General features: G+C 33.4%; 1 protein-coding gene across 4 annotated transcripts in view; it reads right to left on the minus strand.

The window, feature by feature from the left end:
• The window catches only part of NEXN (nexilin F-actin binding protein), a 44,863-nt gene that overhangs the window by 1,633 nt on the left and 25,493 nt on the right, over positions 1–17,737 (minus strand). For 2 of the 4 annotated variants that reach the window (XM_081056763.1, XM_081056760.1), the window contains 7 exons: positions 14,403–14,444; positions 13,031–13,228; positions 12,756–12,932; positions 10,374–10,562; positions 7,089–7,286; positions 4,273–4,494; positions 461–646 (listed from right to left, as the gene is read on the minus strand). In XM_081056763.1, the coding sequence (XP_080912889.1) occupies positions 461–646; positions 4,273–4,494; positions 7,089–7,286; positions 10,374–10,562; positions 12,756–12,932; positions 13,031–13,228; positions 14,403–14,444 (1,212 nt within the window). The remainder of the gene's footprint in view (positions 1–460; positions 647–4,272; positions 4,495–7,088; positions 7,287–10,373; positions 10,563–12,755; positions 12,933–13,030; positions 13,229–14,402; positions 14,445–17,737) is intronic. The other 2 variants (XM_081056761.1, XM_081056762.1) reach the window with 1 other exon arrangement.

Raw genomic sequence — 17,737 nt, forward strand, 5'->3', positions numbered from 1 at the left:
AGCATTTTCAGGACAGTGGTTTAGTAATAGAATCTTGAAGGTGAATGTTTTTTTTCCCCCAAGGTAAAAAGCATTAAGTTCAGTCAGGTGCCACTTAATGATGGGTATGTTCTAAGAAATGCGTCGTTAGGCAATTTTGTGTGAACATCATAAAGTGCACTTATACAAAGTTAAGTGGTATAGCCTACTACACATCCAGACTGTATGGAATAGCCTTTTAGTCCTAGGCTACAAGCCTGTTCAGCATGATTCTGTACTGAAAATACTGTAGGTTGTTGTAACAGTGGTATTTGTCTATGTAAACACCTTCATAAACAGAAAAGATAGAGTGAAACTACAGTATGAAATGTTTACAAAATGTTTCAGTGATTTGAAAGCTATTAAAAATTTTTTTTACCCCTCATATAAAACTATGGTTTTTAAGAGTATCTTTGGAAATTAAAGAATGTGTAAGCCTGACCTTTTGTAGTGCTGCATCAATTTCCTTTTGTTCAAACTGCATGCGTAGTAACTTTTGTTCTTCAATTCTTCTTTGTTCTTCCTCTTCTCTTGCCTTAGCCATTCGTTCAAATCTTGCTTTCATATTCACTTTATGAGTAAATGGAGCCTCGCTTTTTTTTGCAGGCTTGATATCAACATCTTCTTCCTTTATAAAAGTGGGTCAAGAATAAGAATTGCTGGTTTTCCAAAAATTACCAAGAACTAAATTGTTGATAGTTCTGAAAGTGTCATTAATAGGCACAGAATAATTAACATGTCTGGTATACATATTTGTGCTATACTGCAGATAGAGATTTTCTCTATCCCTCAGTTGGGGAAAGATAAAAGTTTTATTTTGTGAAGCACTCTCTTATCAAATGGAATCCTTTTCTCCCAATGTAAAGGTAACACAGTATCACAGGAATCCCAGTGTCTTTATTTGCCGTCAGCGCTTGTTAATATCTTGAGAGCACTGAATAACAAGGGTAAAATACTCTCCTATCACAAGAGTTTCCATGTCGTTCTTTACCCTACTACATAATACAGAAAATATAATTTGTTTTTATTCCCGACTTCATGATTCCCTTAGTTAATAACTATCTTTGAGGTGAATTCTGGCAAATTAGTGATGGTTAAATGGCAGAGAAGAGTGCGGGTAGAATAAATGGGGAAACACCTTGAGAGGCAATGTCTGAAACTTAGGGAAATTACTGAGATGAAAAATGGTTGTGAGTCCTATTTGGGGGTAAGAGTTGGAAGCCATAGAAATTGAGAGTAAGAGCAGAGTTTTAACAAAGTGTGAATCTATAAAATCACTGATGGCCTTTGAGAGCAGTTTTAGTAGAGTGTGGTCATGTAGATAGCTAATTCATGGTTTCTAAAGTACTTTGGTCATGCATAATTGCCTTGTTTTCAAAACCACTTAGGATTTTTGTGGGTCTATCTGAAGATCTCACCATTTTTATTTCACAGAACTGAGGAACCTTCTTCAGGGTACCACATCTAACTAAGTGAAATTTTGAAACAAGCTGTAAAATAGTTGCCTATATAAGAAAAATCGTGATTTATGGATATTTTACATCAGTTTGAGGTGTTGCAACTCAGTTCTAAGGAATGTAGGAGGAGGAATTAAATTAGTTTTTCTGGTTCTCCTGAATCAGATTTTTACTTGATGTTAGAAAATCCTAGATCAGACACCACCAAATAGATACCTAGTGGGTAAATATTATTATATGTGCCATAATTTATTAAGTTGGTGCAAAAGTAATGGTGGTTTTGCAATTATTTTTAACCTTTTAAACCGCCATTATTTTTGCACCAACAGAATACGTTCAGCTGATAAACAATGACTATAGTTATTGCTATTGAAAGACATCTGATACGGTTTTTTATTATATTTTTAAAATAGGCTAAAAAATACATGTTGAATGATTTGCTTACTGCAGTTTTATCTAAAGGCTTTAACTAGGCTTAAATGAAAAAAGACTTCTTTGTTCACACTGTAAATTTTATTATTTGCTTACCAAATCTTCACGATAGGATATTTCACCAGGTACAATAACTGCTATTCTGACTGAATTCCTCCCAGTTAAGAACTTGCCTTCTGGATTTTAGAATAAAAATTTGTGTAAATTCCTATTACTCATTTAGTTACCTCAAACCTGCCTTTAGAAAATAAATTTAACAAGTAAAAGTATTCCTCATAAGCTAACTGGGAAAAAATTATGAACAGTCTTTGTTATTAAGCACAATTGTTGCCTTTTCTTGAATCCGTAAAGAGCCATTTTTTTAAAAAATGCTTCCAGGAAGTAAATCTACTAAGAGTCATAATAAATGGAATAACTTATTTTCTCTAGATGCATTCTTAATAGGGCACAGATACCCCCAGCATATGAATATTAAAGGCAGTATAATTAGGCAGTAATTTGAGATAAAGGGATCATAAGGAATGGTTTAGGAGTATGCCTTATTGGAAAATCTAACCACAACTATAAGGCAATTAGGTGATTTAAGTACCAGTTGTGTGGTATAAGTTAAGGGCTACAACAGCTGGGATGGAATTACTTGATTAGGGAAGGTTTTGTGAATGAGCCTGGATTATAAACAAGACATGTTTAACATTGACATTTTCTAACCGAGAAAACTAGACATGACCAGATTGCGGGGGCGGGAGCAGTCCTATTTTGGAATTTGATTGCACTCAATTCCAAACTATGCTTAACAAGTTTTTTAAAGGATATCTTAGTGATTGTTAATCTTCCTCCACTGGAAACACCAGTCAGGCCATTCTCAGGTTGTAGGAGATCAGCCATGTCCTACTCTCATATCCTTTTATACAAAAGGATTATACAAAAGTAATTACAATAAAACAAGAAGTCACCCACCTCATTTATTTTTTTTTTAGAGAGAATTTTTATAAGAGTTTATTTGAGCCAAACTGATGACATATGCTGGGGAGCAAGCTCTCAAATGCTCTCTTTTATTCTTACCTACTGTTTGTATGGCTAGATATGGCTGCTCTTGATGTTTTCACTACCTTTACCAAAAAAAAAGGGAAACAAGTGCATGCTGATGGATCTTAGTTACCTTCTGTGATACCTCTAAAGAATCAACTGATCTTGTGGCCAAACATCCATTAAATGTTGGTGTTTTCTAGGGTTTTATTCACCTTCAAACAACTCTTTCAAGATGGCTTTATCTACTTCTATACTTTCAAAAACTATTCATAAAAGTTAGAATCCATAGCTCCTGCCTCTCCCCTGAGCTCAGTGCCTGTGTTTCAGACTGCTTTTTCTTCATCCAAATATACCTCAAACGTTGTAGCCCCAGTGTCCAGAACAGTCCCTGGAACATAGCAGGCATTCAAGTAATTTTTTAATGCATCAATCTAAAACCATCTTTAGATTCAGCATGGTCTAGCTATAAAGATGCCTACTTGATACCATCACTCCATGTTTTTAAAATCCCTTCAATTCACCCCAGTAAAAGTTCCTTAGCATGGCATCTGACACTTTCCATGGTCATCTTGCCAGTGCTTGTATCTTTATCTTTCCCTGTTCTTGCATTCTGCTTGCCTCAATAAATTGCTTATAACCCGAGAATTTGCACATTTTATTCATAATCTCTGAAGGCTCTCCCAGCTTCCCACACTTGCTTTTGCTTTACTAGTTGAATATTTGATGAAAATGAATTTTTAGAGTACCATTAATTAAATATGGCGACTCTGGCAGAAAAAAATTTCCAAATCATGTTTAAACAAATATAACCATAGAACTAGTCCTTAAATTGGAAGGGACATTGCAGGTCACTGCAGGACATTGCAGGTTAAAATGATTGCCTCATTTTACATTAAATTCATGTTAACCTGAATTTTGATTTTGGCTCTGCCATCTAATTATTGTGTGACTTTGAAAAGGTCATATAGGATGTGTTGGCTTCATCTTTAAAGTATGAATAATCTGGAGGTTTTTTTTTTTTAACTCAGACATACATTGATTCGACTGATTCAAACTAAAATTTGTGCCAAAAAATACTTTTGAGCTATTTTTTGCTAGAGCGAACCATTTGATGTTTACTATTGGCTTTAATTCTCGTAAAAGTCTCTGAAACAATGCGAGAGTGGGGAAGTATTTCAGTCTCTTAAGATCTTACTGGGCTTTTGCTATTTAGTTCCTAATTATATACACCTATGATTAACTGTACCAAAACTTATTTCAAAGTCAGTTATTTCTGTTGAGTTCTTTATTATATATACATCTGTACCATAGCTATGTTAAATATAAAATAGTATACCTCATGAAAGTTTTCTGCTTCTCGCTCTTTAATTTCAAGGTCAATTGCTCTCCTTCTTGCTCGTTCTTCTTCTATCTTTTTCTGTATTTCCTTTTCAGACAATTGTCCAATTTTTTCAAACTTGCTTTTTAGATTTTTAGCTTGAATAGAGCCACTCCTTTTCAATTTGATTAATTCTTCATATTCCCTGCTCAGTTCAAAGGTTTCATTTTCTTCCTCTTCCTTCAAAAAAATAATATTTTATACATTAAATACCAGAGAATTAGTTTGTACAATAAACCATTCCAAAAAATATTCACCACTTTATATTTGAAGCCATAAAAAAAGGTTAAGTAACCTCCCCAGTTACAATATCTAAATTTACTAATTAAAAATAGTGCTACAGATTTAAAACTTCAGATAACATCTTGTTTCATTTAAAATATTTTTTCATTAGGGAATGTGGTTCAAAACCTCATTAAACATTTCATTATAAAACCTGCTCAAACTGAAATATGTGTATCAAGATTAACTTTTACTAGGAATTGTAGGAAGATCTTTGTTTAGAGGAAGGTGAAGAAAACAATTGGAAGAACACTGAGCTAGGAATCAGATACAAGTTTTAGTTCTGATTCCCATACTGTGGACTTTTGCCTAGTCACTTAACCCACTGGACATGATTTTTTAATCTCTATATAGAGCCAGAGTATCTAAAATTCCTACTGTCTTTGATTTGGTGATAGTCTAATATTAAAATTAAATATCACTTCTAATATTCAAGTTAACTGAATTAAGCACTTCTACAGATACAGTCTAGTAAACTCCCTACATTTTGCTACATATCAGTTGTATTCTCAATTTTATATTCTGCCAGGAAAGAATCAACCAAAATTGGGATCTAATTTTTTATATAATTTTACCTTGAATGCTTCTTATTTCCTTGGCTTTTCACAATTTATTATTACTAGTTCTTTATATATTTCTTAAACTAAACTATAATCTCACTATATGGAGTGGTAAAATATTGCAGTTATTCCTGGTATATTTTTCCTGGAGAAGACCTAGAGTTCTAGACTGAGGGGGTGGTAAAAAAAAAAAAAAAAAAAAAAACAGGTTGAGGGAGGAGTCACAGTGAATGATGTGACATGAGGTCTAATTTCCTGGTTCACAAGGGGGAAAAATTATTCCTTGTATACTACCTCTACTTTTTGGTCGAGGGGTGAAAATAGGCAATTCTTAAAATACCAGAAACTAACAAATTTACGATATACAACATCACAATGGTTCCCAAATCATTTTGATTATAATTAATAATTGAAATAATCATCTACAGTCAAGGTGTGCTATTTGCTTGGAAACTCCCAGTGGAGTTAGTCACTCAACAGTACAAGAATATCTGACAGTTACATTCTGCCATATATTAATTAGATTACATCTCAATAGTATACTGAAATATATTCTAATTTAGAAGTTAGTTTTTCTAGACAATTTATTTTGAGCTTTATAAAATAAATGCTATATTTTACTTTAAGGCTAGAATATTTTAAGGCTGGAATATTTTCCTACAGCATATTCATCATTTTGTTATTACCTATATATTTATATAGCATTTATAGTCACTTGGTCAGCAAGGGCAAGGAAGTAAATATCCCCACAGGCCCAGTGCCCCAAGCCATGACAAAGGCAACTTCTAAGAGATTGCAACCTCTGCGCAGGAACCCACTTGGTTCCTAGATCAGGAGTTGGCAAGAGGCTCCCGTCAAGTCACCTGCCAAACATGCCATGTCACTGCCAGTCTGAGGGGAGCCACTGCTCCCCTCGTCCCAAGTCAGGGCTGTGCGCTGTTCCCAGTCTTGCTCATGTTGCTGCCAGGGGCCCTCCTGCCAGAGGCCAATGGTGACAGTGGAATGCTGGCCCCCTCCCTCCTGCTCCTTTCCCTCTTCTACCTGTGCAACTGGTTGGCCATCCAGTTAGAGGGCTGCACCATCCAGGGCAGAAAAGAGAAAGTTAGGGCCTTGGGGACCTCAGGAGGTGGAAAGAAGGACTGTTGAGAGCCCACCATGGGAAGGCAGGGAGAACAGGATGTGTGGGTGAGCCAAAGCTCCAAGACTTCCACCTGTTTCATTTCCCATCTGCTTTCACAACACACAAATTCATAGATAAAATTATCAAACATTCCAAGATGGCAATCAGAGCATTAAACCCTAAGCACGACCCTTCCAGCATGGGGTCCTGTGAGGGCACAAGTTGCATGCCCATGAAGATGGCTTTACACAGTCTGTGTATGTGTGTGTGTCTGATTCAATACTACAACAATCATACTAAAATATGTAACAGCATCAGAGTTCTGTCTTAGAGAAATTTAGTAAAATAAAACAATTCAAAGACTTGACAAACTGATGTTTCTATTAGTATCCACGGTACTCCTGTAGTTCCATTTTATTTTGAGCAAATTTATCTAAATTCTATTTGTTTCAAAGATAGTAACAAGTATAAAAGGGTATATTAAGTACTGTACAACAAGAGTTCTCAGTCATGACATAACCACACACAATTGTGAGATATATAGGAAGCCATATTTACTTAAGGTATTACAGTAATATCTCAGTCAGTTGCAATCTTACATATTTTTTAAACTAGCATGGAAGTGGAGTTACGGCAGGCTAGAAAGTGCATATAACTATGCTGAAACTTGTACCAAGTGCCTCATTGGAATGTGTTGTGTGTCCTTTATGTGAATAATAATACTAAGAAAGTTACTGTAAGGTAATACATGTAAGATACTTAGATTAATAAATATTTGTGGAATATAAATGGATATTTCTTAAAAATCTTACCTCTCCCATTTCTTGTCTCAGTTGTTCAAATTCCTGTTTTTCCATTTCTAACTTATGCTTCCGTTCCTCCTCTGTTCGTCGTTTTTCTTCTTCCATTTTTTGTTTTAATAATTCTTCAAAATTAATTTCCAGTTTTCCCGGTGTAAGAGATTCTTGAGATATTGTTTTATACATCTCTGGGGAGTCATCATCTACTACCTATTTTAAATAATTTTTTTTATCACTCTTGCCAGAATTATACATACTAAAAAGGGAATATTTCTTGTAGAAACTGTGATTATGTGAGTAGAAAGGTTTCACACTGAACTAAAAGCCAGGAGACCTAAATTCTCTTCAAAAGTATAAAACAGTAAACAAAGGAGGAATTGTTAGAAACTGTCCGATCTGAGGTATTTTGTGCTTCCAGAATTGGTGACTATTCTCCATTCCAATAAATAGAATGAAATACTTTGACTTCAGATTAGCAGTAATTTGAATTAGACATTAAGATTTTCATTAAGATTTTCTAATATTGAACACTGATTAATTATTAAAATGAATATTCTGATAATTAAAATACAGCATTTTAGTTTAGTCTGAATGAATTAAATACCTATCATGATCCCTTCATAATCATGGTTTAGTCTGAATGAATTAGATAACTACCATGATCCCTTCATAATCAGGCAGAAATCTCTCAATGCTATGATTTTATTGTACTGATTTATTTACTGTCAGGCTAAATATAAAATAAATAATAATAATTAATACTTAGAGCTGCCAGGTACAATTATAAGCACTTTCCATGTGTTGATTATTTTATCCTCTAATCCTACAAAGTAGGAATTACTAGTATCTCCATTTTATAGAAACTTAGGCACTGAAAAGTAACTTGTCCAAAGTTACACAAATAATTAAATGACAAAGGTGGGATTCAAAACTTTAAAATCTTTCTAATAAAATTATAAATAATGATTTGGACTACTTTTTTGTAATTTCACGAATTCCATGTCTAACTGCCATTTAGATGTGACCTGGGGCAAGTTATCTAGCCTAAGTCTGAGTTTACTTATCTGCCACAACTTTCATAGGGTTGTCATGAGAATTAAATAAAATTTGGAAACGCTAAGAAGTGTGCCTGACACCATGGTAAGCTCCCAAATGGCAGTTTTACATTATCATTCCCTGTATATAGGCAATCTCAAAATTTCAATGAGAAACTTTGCTTTTAAATAATTGACTTGGAATACACTTTACCATGAAAAGCAATTACCTACGTTTCTTTTCCTATCTTCTGAAAATATATACATAAACCTCTAGCTTGAATTATGACCCTGTCTGAAATAGACATAGCAGAATGAGAGAGGCAAAGGGTAATTATTTGTTCCAAGATTTATATATGGCAGGCTTTACCACAGAATCAGTTAAACTCAGAAACGATACTTACATGGTTTTACAATCCAAAGATTGCCAAAATGTTTTTATTAACATATGAATTGACTGAGTTATAATATGAAGTTATGATACTTGGCCCTGGATAAGAAAAATAACATAAATAAAGGGAAAACTTTCCTGATACAGAAATGTTCCCAGAAAACTAGGCTTGGTTTAATGCAGTTTTCCGTCCCTGTATTTTTTCCACTCGTGAATGATGGTAAAAGACAGTTTGGGCCTAAAACTATGCCCCCCCCCCAAGATTAGATCTCCTAATCTTCACCGCTACTTCTCACTTACCACTTCTGAATCAGCTTATTCTCCAAAAATTAAGTACTTTCACAATGTTTGTAGGGTTTCTGTGTAGAAACTGGTTGTGAAGCAAGGGTTATCTGAGAGAGCACATAAGATAGTTTTACTATCACTCCACAAACATTTATAGGAAGTTATGCTAGAATGCATTGTTTGCTCTACACACATGATGAATGATCTCAGCCTCACCAAGTGAGGAAGACAGAAACAAGCAACAATAATACAGCATTAGTGTTATGCTGGGGGAGTACTAAATGCTATAAGAATACATAAAAGGAACACCTCTCCGGAACTTGTGTTGCCAGGAAAGGCTTCCCGTGAAATGAAATATTAGGAGATAGCGGAGCACAGGGAAAGGACAGAGGGATAAGCTTCATACAGCATTTACGAAGATCCAGAGATGAAAACAAAGCATTTTGATGAACTGGAAAGAGATTTAGTACTTCTGGGACAAAGATGGCAGATTAACAACAAAGAATCAAGAAATGAAACGAGAAATATAATAGGGCAAGATTATAAAGAAATTTTTTTTTAAGTTTTTGCTTAAAGGAAGTGGAAAAATTTTAAGCAAATAACAATCAAATTTACTTAAAAAAAAAAAAGAAAAAGAAAGATCACTCCTGGCTTAGTAGGGAAGAATAGATTATAGGCAAGAAAGCAGGTAAATTATAGAGTTGGCCTGAGACAAGGGATGTTAATCAACTTGGGTTATAGCAAAGGAAGTGGGAAATGCAGAAAATAGATTTGTTAGAGTGATTGAGGAGGTAGCATAAATGAGACTTAGTGGATGACTGAATGTGAGGCATGAATGAGAAGGTCTAACTGTTTAAAGCTCCCAAGTTTCTGATTTGAGTATCTGGGTGGGTAATGAAGCCAAATAAACACTTGGATATAGATGCGTGTTTGAAGCTCACCCGTCAGACATAGGATGAAAAGAAGGTCATGATATCACTGAAGATAATTAAAATGTTTCAAGAAGGAGATGGCAGTGTTCACTTCAACTTGCTAGAAAATAGTTTGTCATAATTATACATTTTACATGCATTTTAATGGTATAAGAAGTATAACTGTGGGAATTAAGTTTGGTGGCAATATTCAGAAGTGATGGGTAAGCACTTTGGAGTTAAATAATTGTGAATAAATGGCTTTGATCATTTAATATTTACTGGAAAGGATGGAAATTGAAAAGAGAGAAAGAAGAAAAGGAGGAAATGTGGGACAGGAGACTAGAATGGAGAAGAGGGAAGGAAAGGTGGGGTTAGGAAACTCCATGTTTAGATAACTTAGTTTTAGAAAACATGCCTTCCCAGAGAAGGAAGATAATATTCAACCTGCTATGCCAGGCATAGCAGTTTAATCAGAATCTTCTCAACACTACATTGAAGCAGACTCCTTTCGCTGTCTGGTGTTATGCCATAGGAGACTTTAAAACACTTACCATCCCTACTCTTGGCACAGATTTCAGAAATAATAAGGTATACCCCAAAGTTTAATGATTTCTTTTAACATACTCTGCAAAGCCAACTCCTAATGTCATTCTCCAGTTACGTTCTGTCTTACCATGCTTCTCCTTGCCTCAGCAAATGCCTTCTTTTCTTCCTCTATTCTCCTTCTGGCTTCCTCTTCTGCTTTCCGTTTTTCCTCTTCTCTCCTTTGTCTTTCCATTTCTTCAAAACTGAGTTTGAGTTTACCAGGGCGGTACTCTTTAAAAATTTTTTCTGTGTCTTGGTTTTCCTCTTCTTCATTTACCTAACCAAGAGACAACTCTTTACTAAGAATTGAGATTCATCATAGACAGGAATGAATTATCAATCAAAAGGCACAGAATCAGCCAGCTCACACAGGAATCCTTAGATTTAGCATGATGAAAGTCCCGTTCCTTTATAATGTCTTAAATGATAAAATACTCAAATTTGGAGAAATTCCAAATATGTACTCAAATGAAATACAACTTCACGAGCAAGTCAAATTTTTGAATAGACCAGATGGAACATTTGAAAAATTTAAGGGGTCATTTAATTATTAAACATTAACTCTCCCAGAACAAACGTGTGTGTGTATGTGTGTGTATACATAAACTGAGGTTTAATAACCTACCTACACAGAGTCTCTTTGGTAGTAAAATAAAGTTCTCATTTTGTAATTCTCATGAATTTATTACTATGAACTATGTATTTTTCTTTATACTAATCAGATCAAAGATTATTATTTGGAACTATTTTATATAAAATTCAAATTTTATGATTTTATAATTAAAATTCTAATGTAAAATAGCTATTCATTAAACTTTGTGATTTGATTAATTGATGATATTTCTATTTCAGTTCACTAAATTGACCAGCAGTTATATCTAACTGTAAATATTATGCAACTATAATTATCCAAAAGTAATAACATTTTCAAACAAATGTCTAGAAATTAAAATTTTGGAGACATATTCCTTAGAACATCATTAATGATGTTGATCAAGAAATTCTGAAAGCTTTAAAAAATTGTAGATGTTCCATTTTAAAATTCTTATAATTAAATCTGAAATCAATGCTTATTACAATTTTACTTTTCATTCATAAATCTATTAATATAATAATGTTTTTAAAGCACTTATTAAATGCCAGACACTACTTTAACTGCTTTCTATATTAACTCATTTAACAATTCAAGAAGTAAGCACAGTTATTTTCACCAATTTCCAAATGAGGAGACTAAGACATATAGGGGTTAAATAACTTGTCCATGGTTACATATTTAAGCAATAGATACCTGAATCCAGACAGTCTGACTCCAAAATCCATGCTCTTAACCACTACACTACATACATAAGCGTACACACGAAGTCTGACATTAAGTTCATAAGCTTGTTGCAATGATGTTGCTAAGCTTTTTTTGATATCAGAGGGATTATTCATTATGAGTTTGTACCAACTGGACAAACAGTTCACCACGTTTACTATTTGGAAGTGCTGAAAAGGCTGCGTGAAAAAGTTAGACGACCTGAACTTTTCGCCAACAACTCATGGCTCTTGCATCACGACAATGCACCAGCTCACACGGCACTGTCTGTGAGGGAGTTTTTAGCCAGTAAACGAATAACTGTATTGGAACACCCTCCCTACTCACCTGATCTGGCCCCCAGTGACTTCTTTCTTTACCCGAAGATAAAGGAAACATTGAAAGGAAGATTATTTTGATGACATTCAGGACATCTAGGATAATACGACAACAGCTCTGATGGCCATTCCAGAAAAAGAGTCCCAAAATTGTTTTGAAGGGTGGACTAGGCGCTGGTGTCGGTGCTTAGCTTTCCAAGGGGAGTACTTTGAAGGTAGTGATATTCAGCAATGAGGTATGTAGCACTTTTTCTAGGCTGAGTTCGCGAACTTAATTGTCCTAACTCGTATATACACATACCTTATATGGCAAACCGCATATCCCCTAGTAAACTTACTCTGGTATGTTCAAACATTTGTAAAACTGGACTAAAACTAAGTGTACACTCATGAATAGACTTGAAAGTGTGCCGCACCCTGCCATTAAACACTTTGCAGGCTGAAATAACAGATGAAGAGAAACCAGATTCATTGAGTAATTATTTTGCATATTTACAGCAATTTATAAAAACTTAAAGCATGTTAGATAAAATGTCTCAGAGTGGAATCTAGACAATACAGATGCATATTATATATGGAATATGTATACAGTTTCTGAATCAGACCCTTTTATATAGAAAATGTCCTTGAATTTACAGGAATGAACCTTATCTAATACCAGCTACCTTCCCTAATATTAAATGTTTTATATATAACATTTATAAATTATAATTATTATATAATATATAATGTATAATGTATATTTTATATAATATACAAATGTTCCATATATCACATAATGATACATACATGTTTATATAATATATATAAATGTGTTATGTACATGTTTGTTTACCATTTGCCGCCTTGCTTCTTCAAAAGCACGCTTCTCTTCTTCTAAACGTTGTCTTGCTTCTTCCTCAGCTTGTTTCCTTCGGTTTTCTTGTCTTTGTCTTTCTAATTCTTCAAATGTTAGTTTTAGTTTGCCCGGAGAAATTGACTCTCTTTTTGCCTCGCTATCCAGTTCATCATCCTAAGAAAACATTATGAAAACCCGTCTTTTAATATAAAGGGAAATGCTGATAACCAACTTAACTGCTTTGATTTGTTCCTTAAAAAAAAAAAAATTACCATGACCAGTGAAAGACACTTTGCTTCTTTAAGAGATCGTTGTTGTTCTTCATATCTTATTCTTTTATCTTCTTCACACTTGACCCTTTCTTTCTCTTCTCGTTCTTTTTCTAGATCCTCAAAATTCTTTTTTATTTTTCCAGATGTTTTGTGTGGTTTGACAGGTACCACTGTTATAAGTAGTGAATCATCTCCTTCCTAAGTTATAAAATAGATAATTAGCATTTCTTCCTAACTAAAATTTAGGTTTCGTGGGACTTTATCTCCATCATTGGTGAATTTCATTACATTGCCATCAATGGTATGAAGAACAAAAATTTACATATTTTTACAGGTTTCTATCAAAGAGCTCTTTCTCTGAATTTATGGTACAGTATGAGCTAATCTTATGGAAATCCATTGCTCACCAGGTTCAAGGAGCATCTTCTTCCCTAAGAAGATGGTGTTAATACAGCTGTTTGGGTAAAATTGCATGACATGATCAGAATTTAGCTATCTGCACACTAATCCCACAAAAGGTAATGTGTATGTGAGTGTTCTCTAAATCAATTTGATGGTGGATAATAGATTCAGTTTAAACACACAAGAAAAGTTTCTCCATATGATTTTTCTCTGCATGCAAGTTTTAAAACACTTAACAAAACTAATATTTAGTGAGAAAAAAACAGTATTTCCAGTGATTCACAAAATATTTATAGACAAAACTCTTTGGCATTTAATCCTATTAAAATATTCTTCAATTTATTGTTTTTAAAATTTATTTTAATTAGTTCTATTACGCATTGTATTATTGTTGCCTCTGTACCATTTTCAGAAATAAAGTGAAGAGTTGTAATATGTAATACATTCCCCTAAAATAAAATTGCTTCCAATTTATGTGGCTGTAGTTTTAGGCACACCATCAAATTGATTGAGTTTTAACTTTCTCTGTTAGATAAAAATCGGTATCTAAAATTTTTCTGCTTGCTGAACGTTCCTTCATGGTAACAGATACTGCACTCTATTAGTTTAACCAAAACAAACTATCAGGAACTCTGAGGAAAGAAGACAAATGATGAAAAGAAAACTGCCTTTTTAAAATATTAGCTTTCAACAATCTCAACTATTGGTAACAGTTCAAGAAATACAGTCTTGGCAGAGTATCTCAAACCTAGACTATGTCTCTAATCTAACCATGGAAGCAAAAACATACTTGAAAACGACTAAATTAGAAAATGCAGAAATATGATCTTGCTTTGCAAAATATTTTTGTCCTTTATGTTGTTTCTATAGTTATGATAAAAAGAATAAAAACTTAATTTTTTAATTAAAAGATTATTTGTGAATCAGATAATTTTAGGTGAATGTTTCATTAAAGTAAACGTCCATTTACCTCTGATGCTGATTCAGTTCCCGTATTGTTTATGTCCTCAATCTATTGAATGAGAATTTCATATCATTACATTACATTGGATTTCTGCTTTTTGCTTTTAAACATACAACGGAAAAGTAATTTAGTTGTGACTCATGGTAAATTTTCTAATTTATAATTTTTTAAATTTTTTTTGTTATTCCAAATTAGCCAATTATATCAATTATATCCTTTTAAGTGGAGATTAAACCTGACATTACTTTTTGCATTTTAATATAGATATCAATATCTAGGGAGCAATATATTAAGTAAAAAGTAAAATAAAGCCTACCTTTATAATTCTGGAATTTGGATAATGGACCAAAATCTATGACCTAGCTGTGAGCTTACGGGCATCAATTATTAATTAAATTATCCATTTAAACAGATACAGAAACATTTCTCCATTCTCTGCCTCTGCCCCAGTAAAAGGAAAACCTATCATTAGCAATCAAATAACCATCATGACTATATTCTACAACATAAGTATATGGAAAAAATGTAACTGACAATAATAAAAATGCAGTGAAAGGTGTTGGCTTTTACATGGCTCATTCAGAAGGAGAAAAAAAATTCTGGAAGTCATACTTGTTTACTCTATATTTCGACAAGCTCAAGGTAAGTAAGGCCCTAATTCAAAAGGAGGGAGCTCAATTTGGCCATTAGTCATAGAAATATCATTGTTAGCTTGAGGGGCAGGCTAAGTACATAACTGAGAAATGAAAGAAGATAGGTGATTTAAATAATGCAATGTTTGAGATCTCAGGAAAAGGAATCATAAGTAATAATGGCGAAATGGAAAAAGTTAGAAAAGTAAAAATTCAGATTGTTTATTGTTTTAATTTGATTTTTAATACCAATGAAAGAACCTGAAAGTAGTTCGTTCCTCACGCAATCTAAGGGAATTCTGTTGAATTCTGTTCATACTACAACTGGCCTGGCTAAGACCCTGTTCTCTCATCATCCCATTTTTCTATATTCTCTGTCAAGGAAGAAATAATGTATTTTATTAAGATAACAAATTTCTTGAAAAACAAATTATTCTGAAATCATTAAAATAAAATCATTAAAAATAAATCTATTTTATAGTTTTATAGTCTTGTACAAAATAATTGGCTTTGTACCAGAATTATTTATCACACTGATTTGCCGTGTAAACGGTGAAGGTTTTATTGAATGCTGAATTGTACTAAGAAAAACTTTAATGTATCTATTTAAAAAATTACAAAATTATTTCCCTTCAAAAGAATGTTAACAATTCCTCCATAAGTCACACTAATCTCTTTTTTTTTTCTTAAAGTTTATTGGGGTGACAAATGTTAGAAAAATTACATAGATTTCAGGTGTAGAATTCTGTTTATTACATCATCTATAAATCCCATTGTGTGTTCACCACCCAGAGTCAGTTCTCCTTCCATCACCATGTATTGGATCCCCCTTACCCTCATCTCCCCACACGAATCTCTTGATAAAAAGTTCTAGGAGATATGGTTAGAAGCCAGACATTGAGAGTATGGGGAGGAGAATTTCTGAATTTTTTAACCCCAAATTTCTTTTTCTGCGGCTACAACCATCTCAGCTTTTTATTAGCTTATGGTAAAATAATAAGCTATAGTCGGAGGCTTTGAAGGGTTTTTCTTTTTTTGCTTCTTTTTTTTTTTTCTCCTTCCTTCCCTCCTTCCAAGCCATTACCAAAACAACAAAAGATGGATCACCCTGACCCCCCGCTGGGTTTCAACAAACAAGGAAAAGGATGAATTTACTTATGTGATCTTGGTGTTAGTGTATTCACAGAGAACTGAGATACTCAGTTTAGTTATTAATTACAGTGTTGGCTTTCAGAACTACCACTGAGAGCTGTTTCCCAACTATTTCTTTTGATTTATGGAAAGAAAACTCCTTTTGCTCCTTCCCAAACCAACTTCCTTTCTTTTCAACACCCTGTCTCACACCAATAACTTCTCTTAGTTTCAAAGTTAATAGATCTTAACCTTGCCCATCAGGGTATCCTCAAAGATAACCAGATTGTATCAAAGTAAGATTCTCCCCTCAATTGTATTGGTCTTTGATTCTAACATCAATACTATATGAAGTATACCCATTTTTAATCCATCATAAGATCTTAGAATCTTATCTTGGAGGAACTTACTTGGAGGTTACTCAGCGACCCTCCTAACTCAGGAATCTGTTCTACAACATTCTTGAATATGGACTTGTTTAAATGGATTTTTCAAACAAACATTAAGACTCTTCTTGAGAATCTGTGTCATACTCTATTTCTTATATTCAAAGATAGATTAAATTTTATTAGATTTGAGCAGAAAACATAATTAGGTTTTAAAAGACTTTCTATATTTGCAAGACGAAATTACTATTAATAGTTCATTTTGTTCTACCTATATAGTCTTAAATAATTTAATAGGTTCCAAATTTTATTAATAAGAATTCTACGGCATCCTGCCATGTAGTATGTAGGGTTACTAAAGTGGTTCTTTTTCATGATTATATTTTATTTCCATCTCTCTCTGAGTATTCTATGTCTTCATCATATTAAAACTCAACTCTTCAACACACACGTAATTCTCCTTTGAGAAACCACTACCTACATATTCAGTTCTTGGGGTTGTAATGGGTCTTAAAAAGTCTGGTGAGTAATCAGTGCTTTTTGAAAAAGGACAGAAGAGAAAGAAGCAGACTAAGCCCACGTGTACACGCACTATTTGCTGCCAAACAGCATGTATTTTAATTATATATTTTATAATTGTATTATCTCATTTTATGATTTATATCAGAATAGAATTATATATAGTTATAATTTTATCTGTATAATATATAATTTATAAATCTCATTTATTGTAATTGTATTCCCTTGTGAAATTTCATTGCAAAAGGTATACTAATCTTTGATGACTGGAGGTGGCAGTGGTAAAGTAGATAACCATCCTTTCCTCAGGTAAAGAGGTACAAAGTCATAAAATACAGGAAATATAGCAATTATTTTCTATAATTCATCTGGTATATGCCATTATTTGCCACCATAAAAGTGGCTGTTTGTGCCATAGAAGTGGTTATTTGCAAAATCTGAGTAAACAAATTTCTTTGACACGCAAGGATGGCATATGCTTTGCCTTCTTTGTCACTTTTTTGTTTCAAAAGGTAGTGGAAATTGAAAGGAGCATAGCAAATAGATTTAAGGCACTTAAAGAACAGGATAAAAAAAGCCAAGTACAAACTCACAATTAAAATGATGTTTAAAGAGACAATATACTGTGAAAACTATGTTAGGATATTTGTTAAAACATCGAAGAGCAAAGGAG

Source organism: Rhinolophus hipposideros (genome assembly GCF_964194185.1).
Source record: "Rhinolophus hipposideros genome assembly, chromosome: 8".
In the NCBI taxonomy this organism is placed as follows: domain Eukaryota; kingdom Metazoa; phylum Chordata; class Mammalia; order Chiroptera; family Rhinolophidae; genus Rhinolophus; species Rhinolophus hipposideros.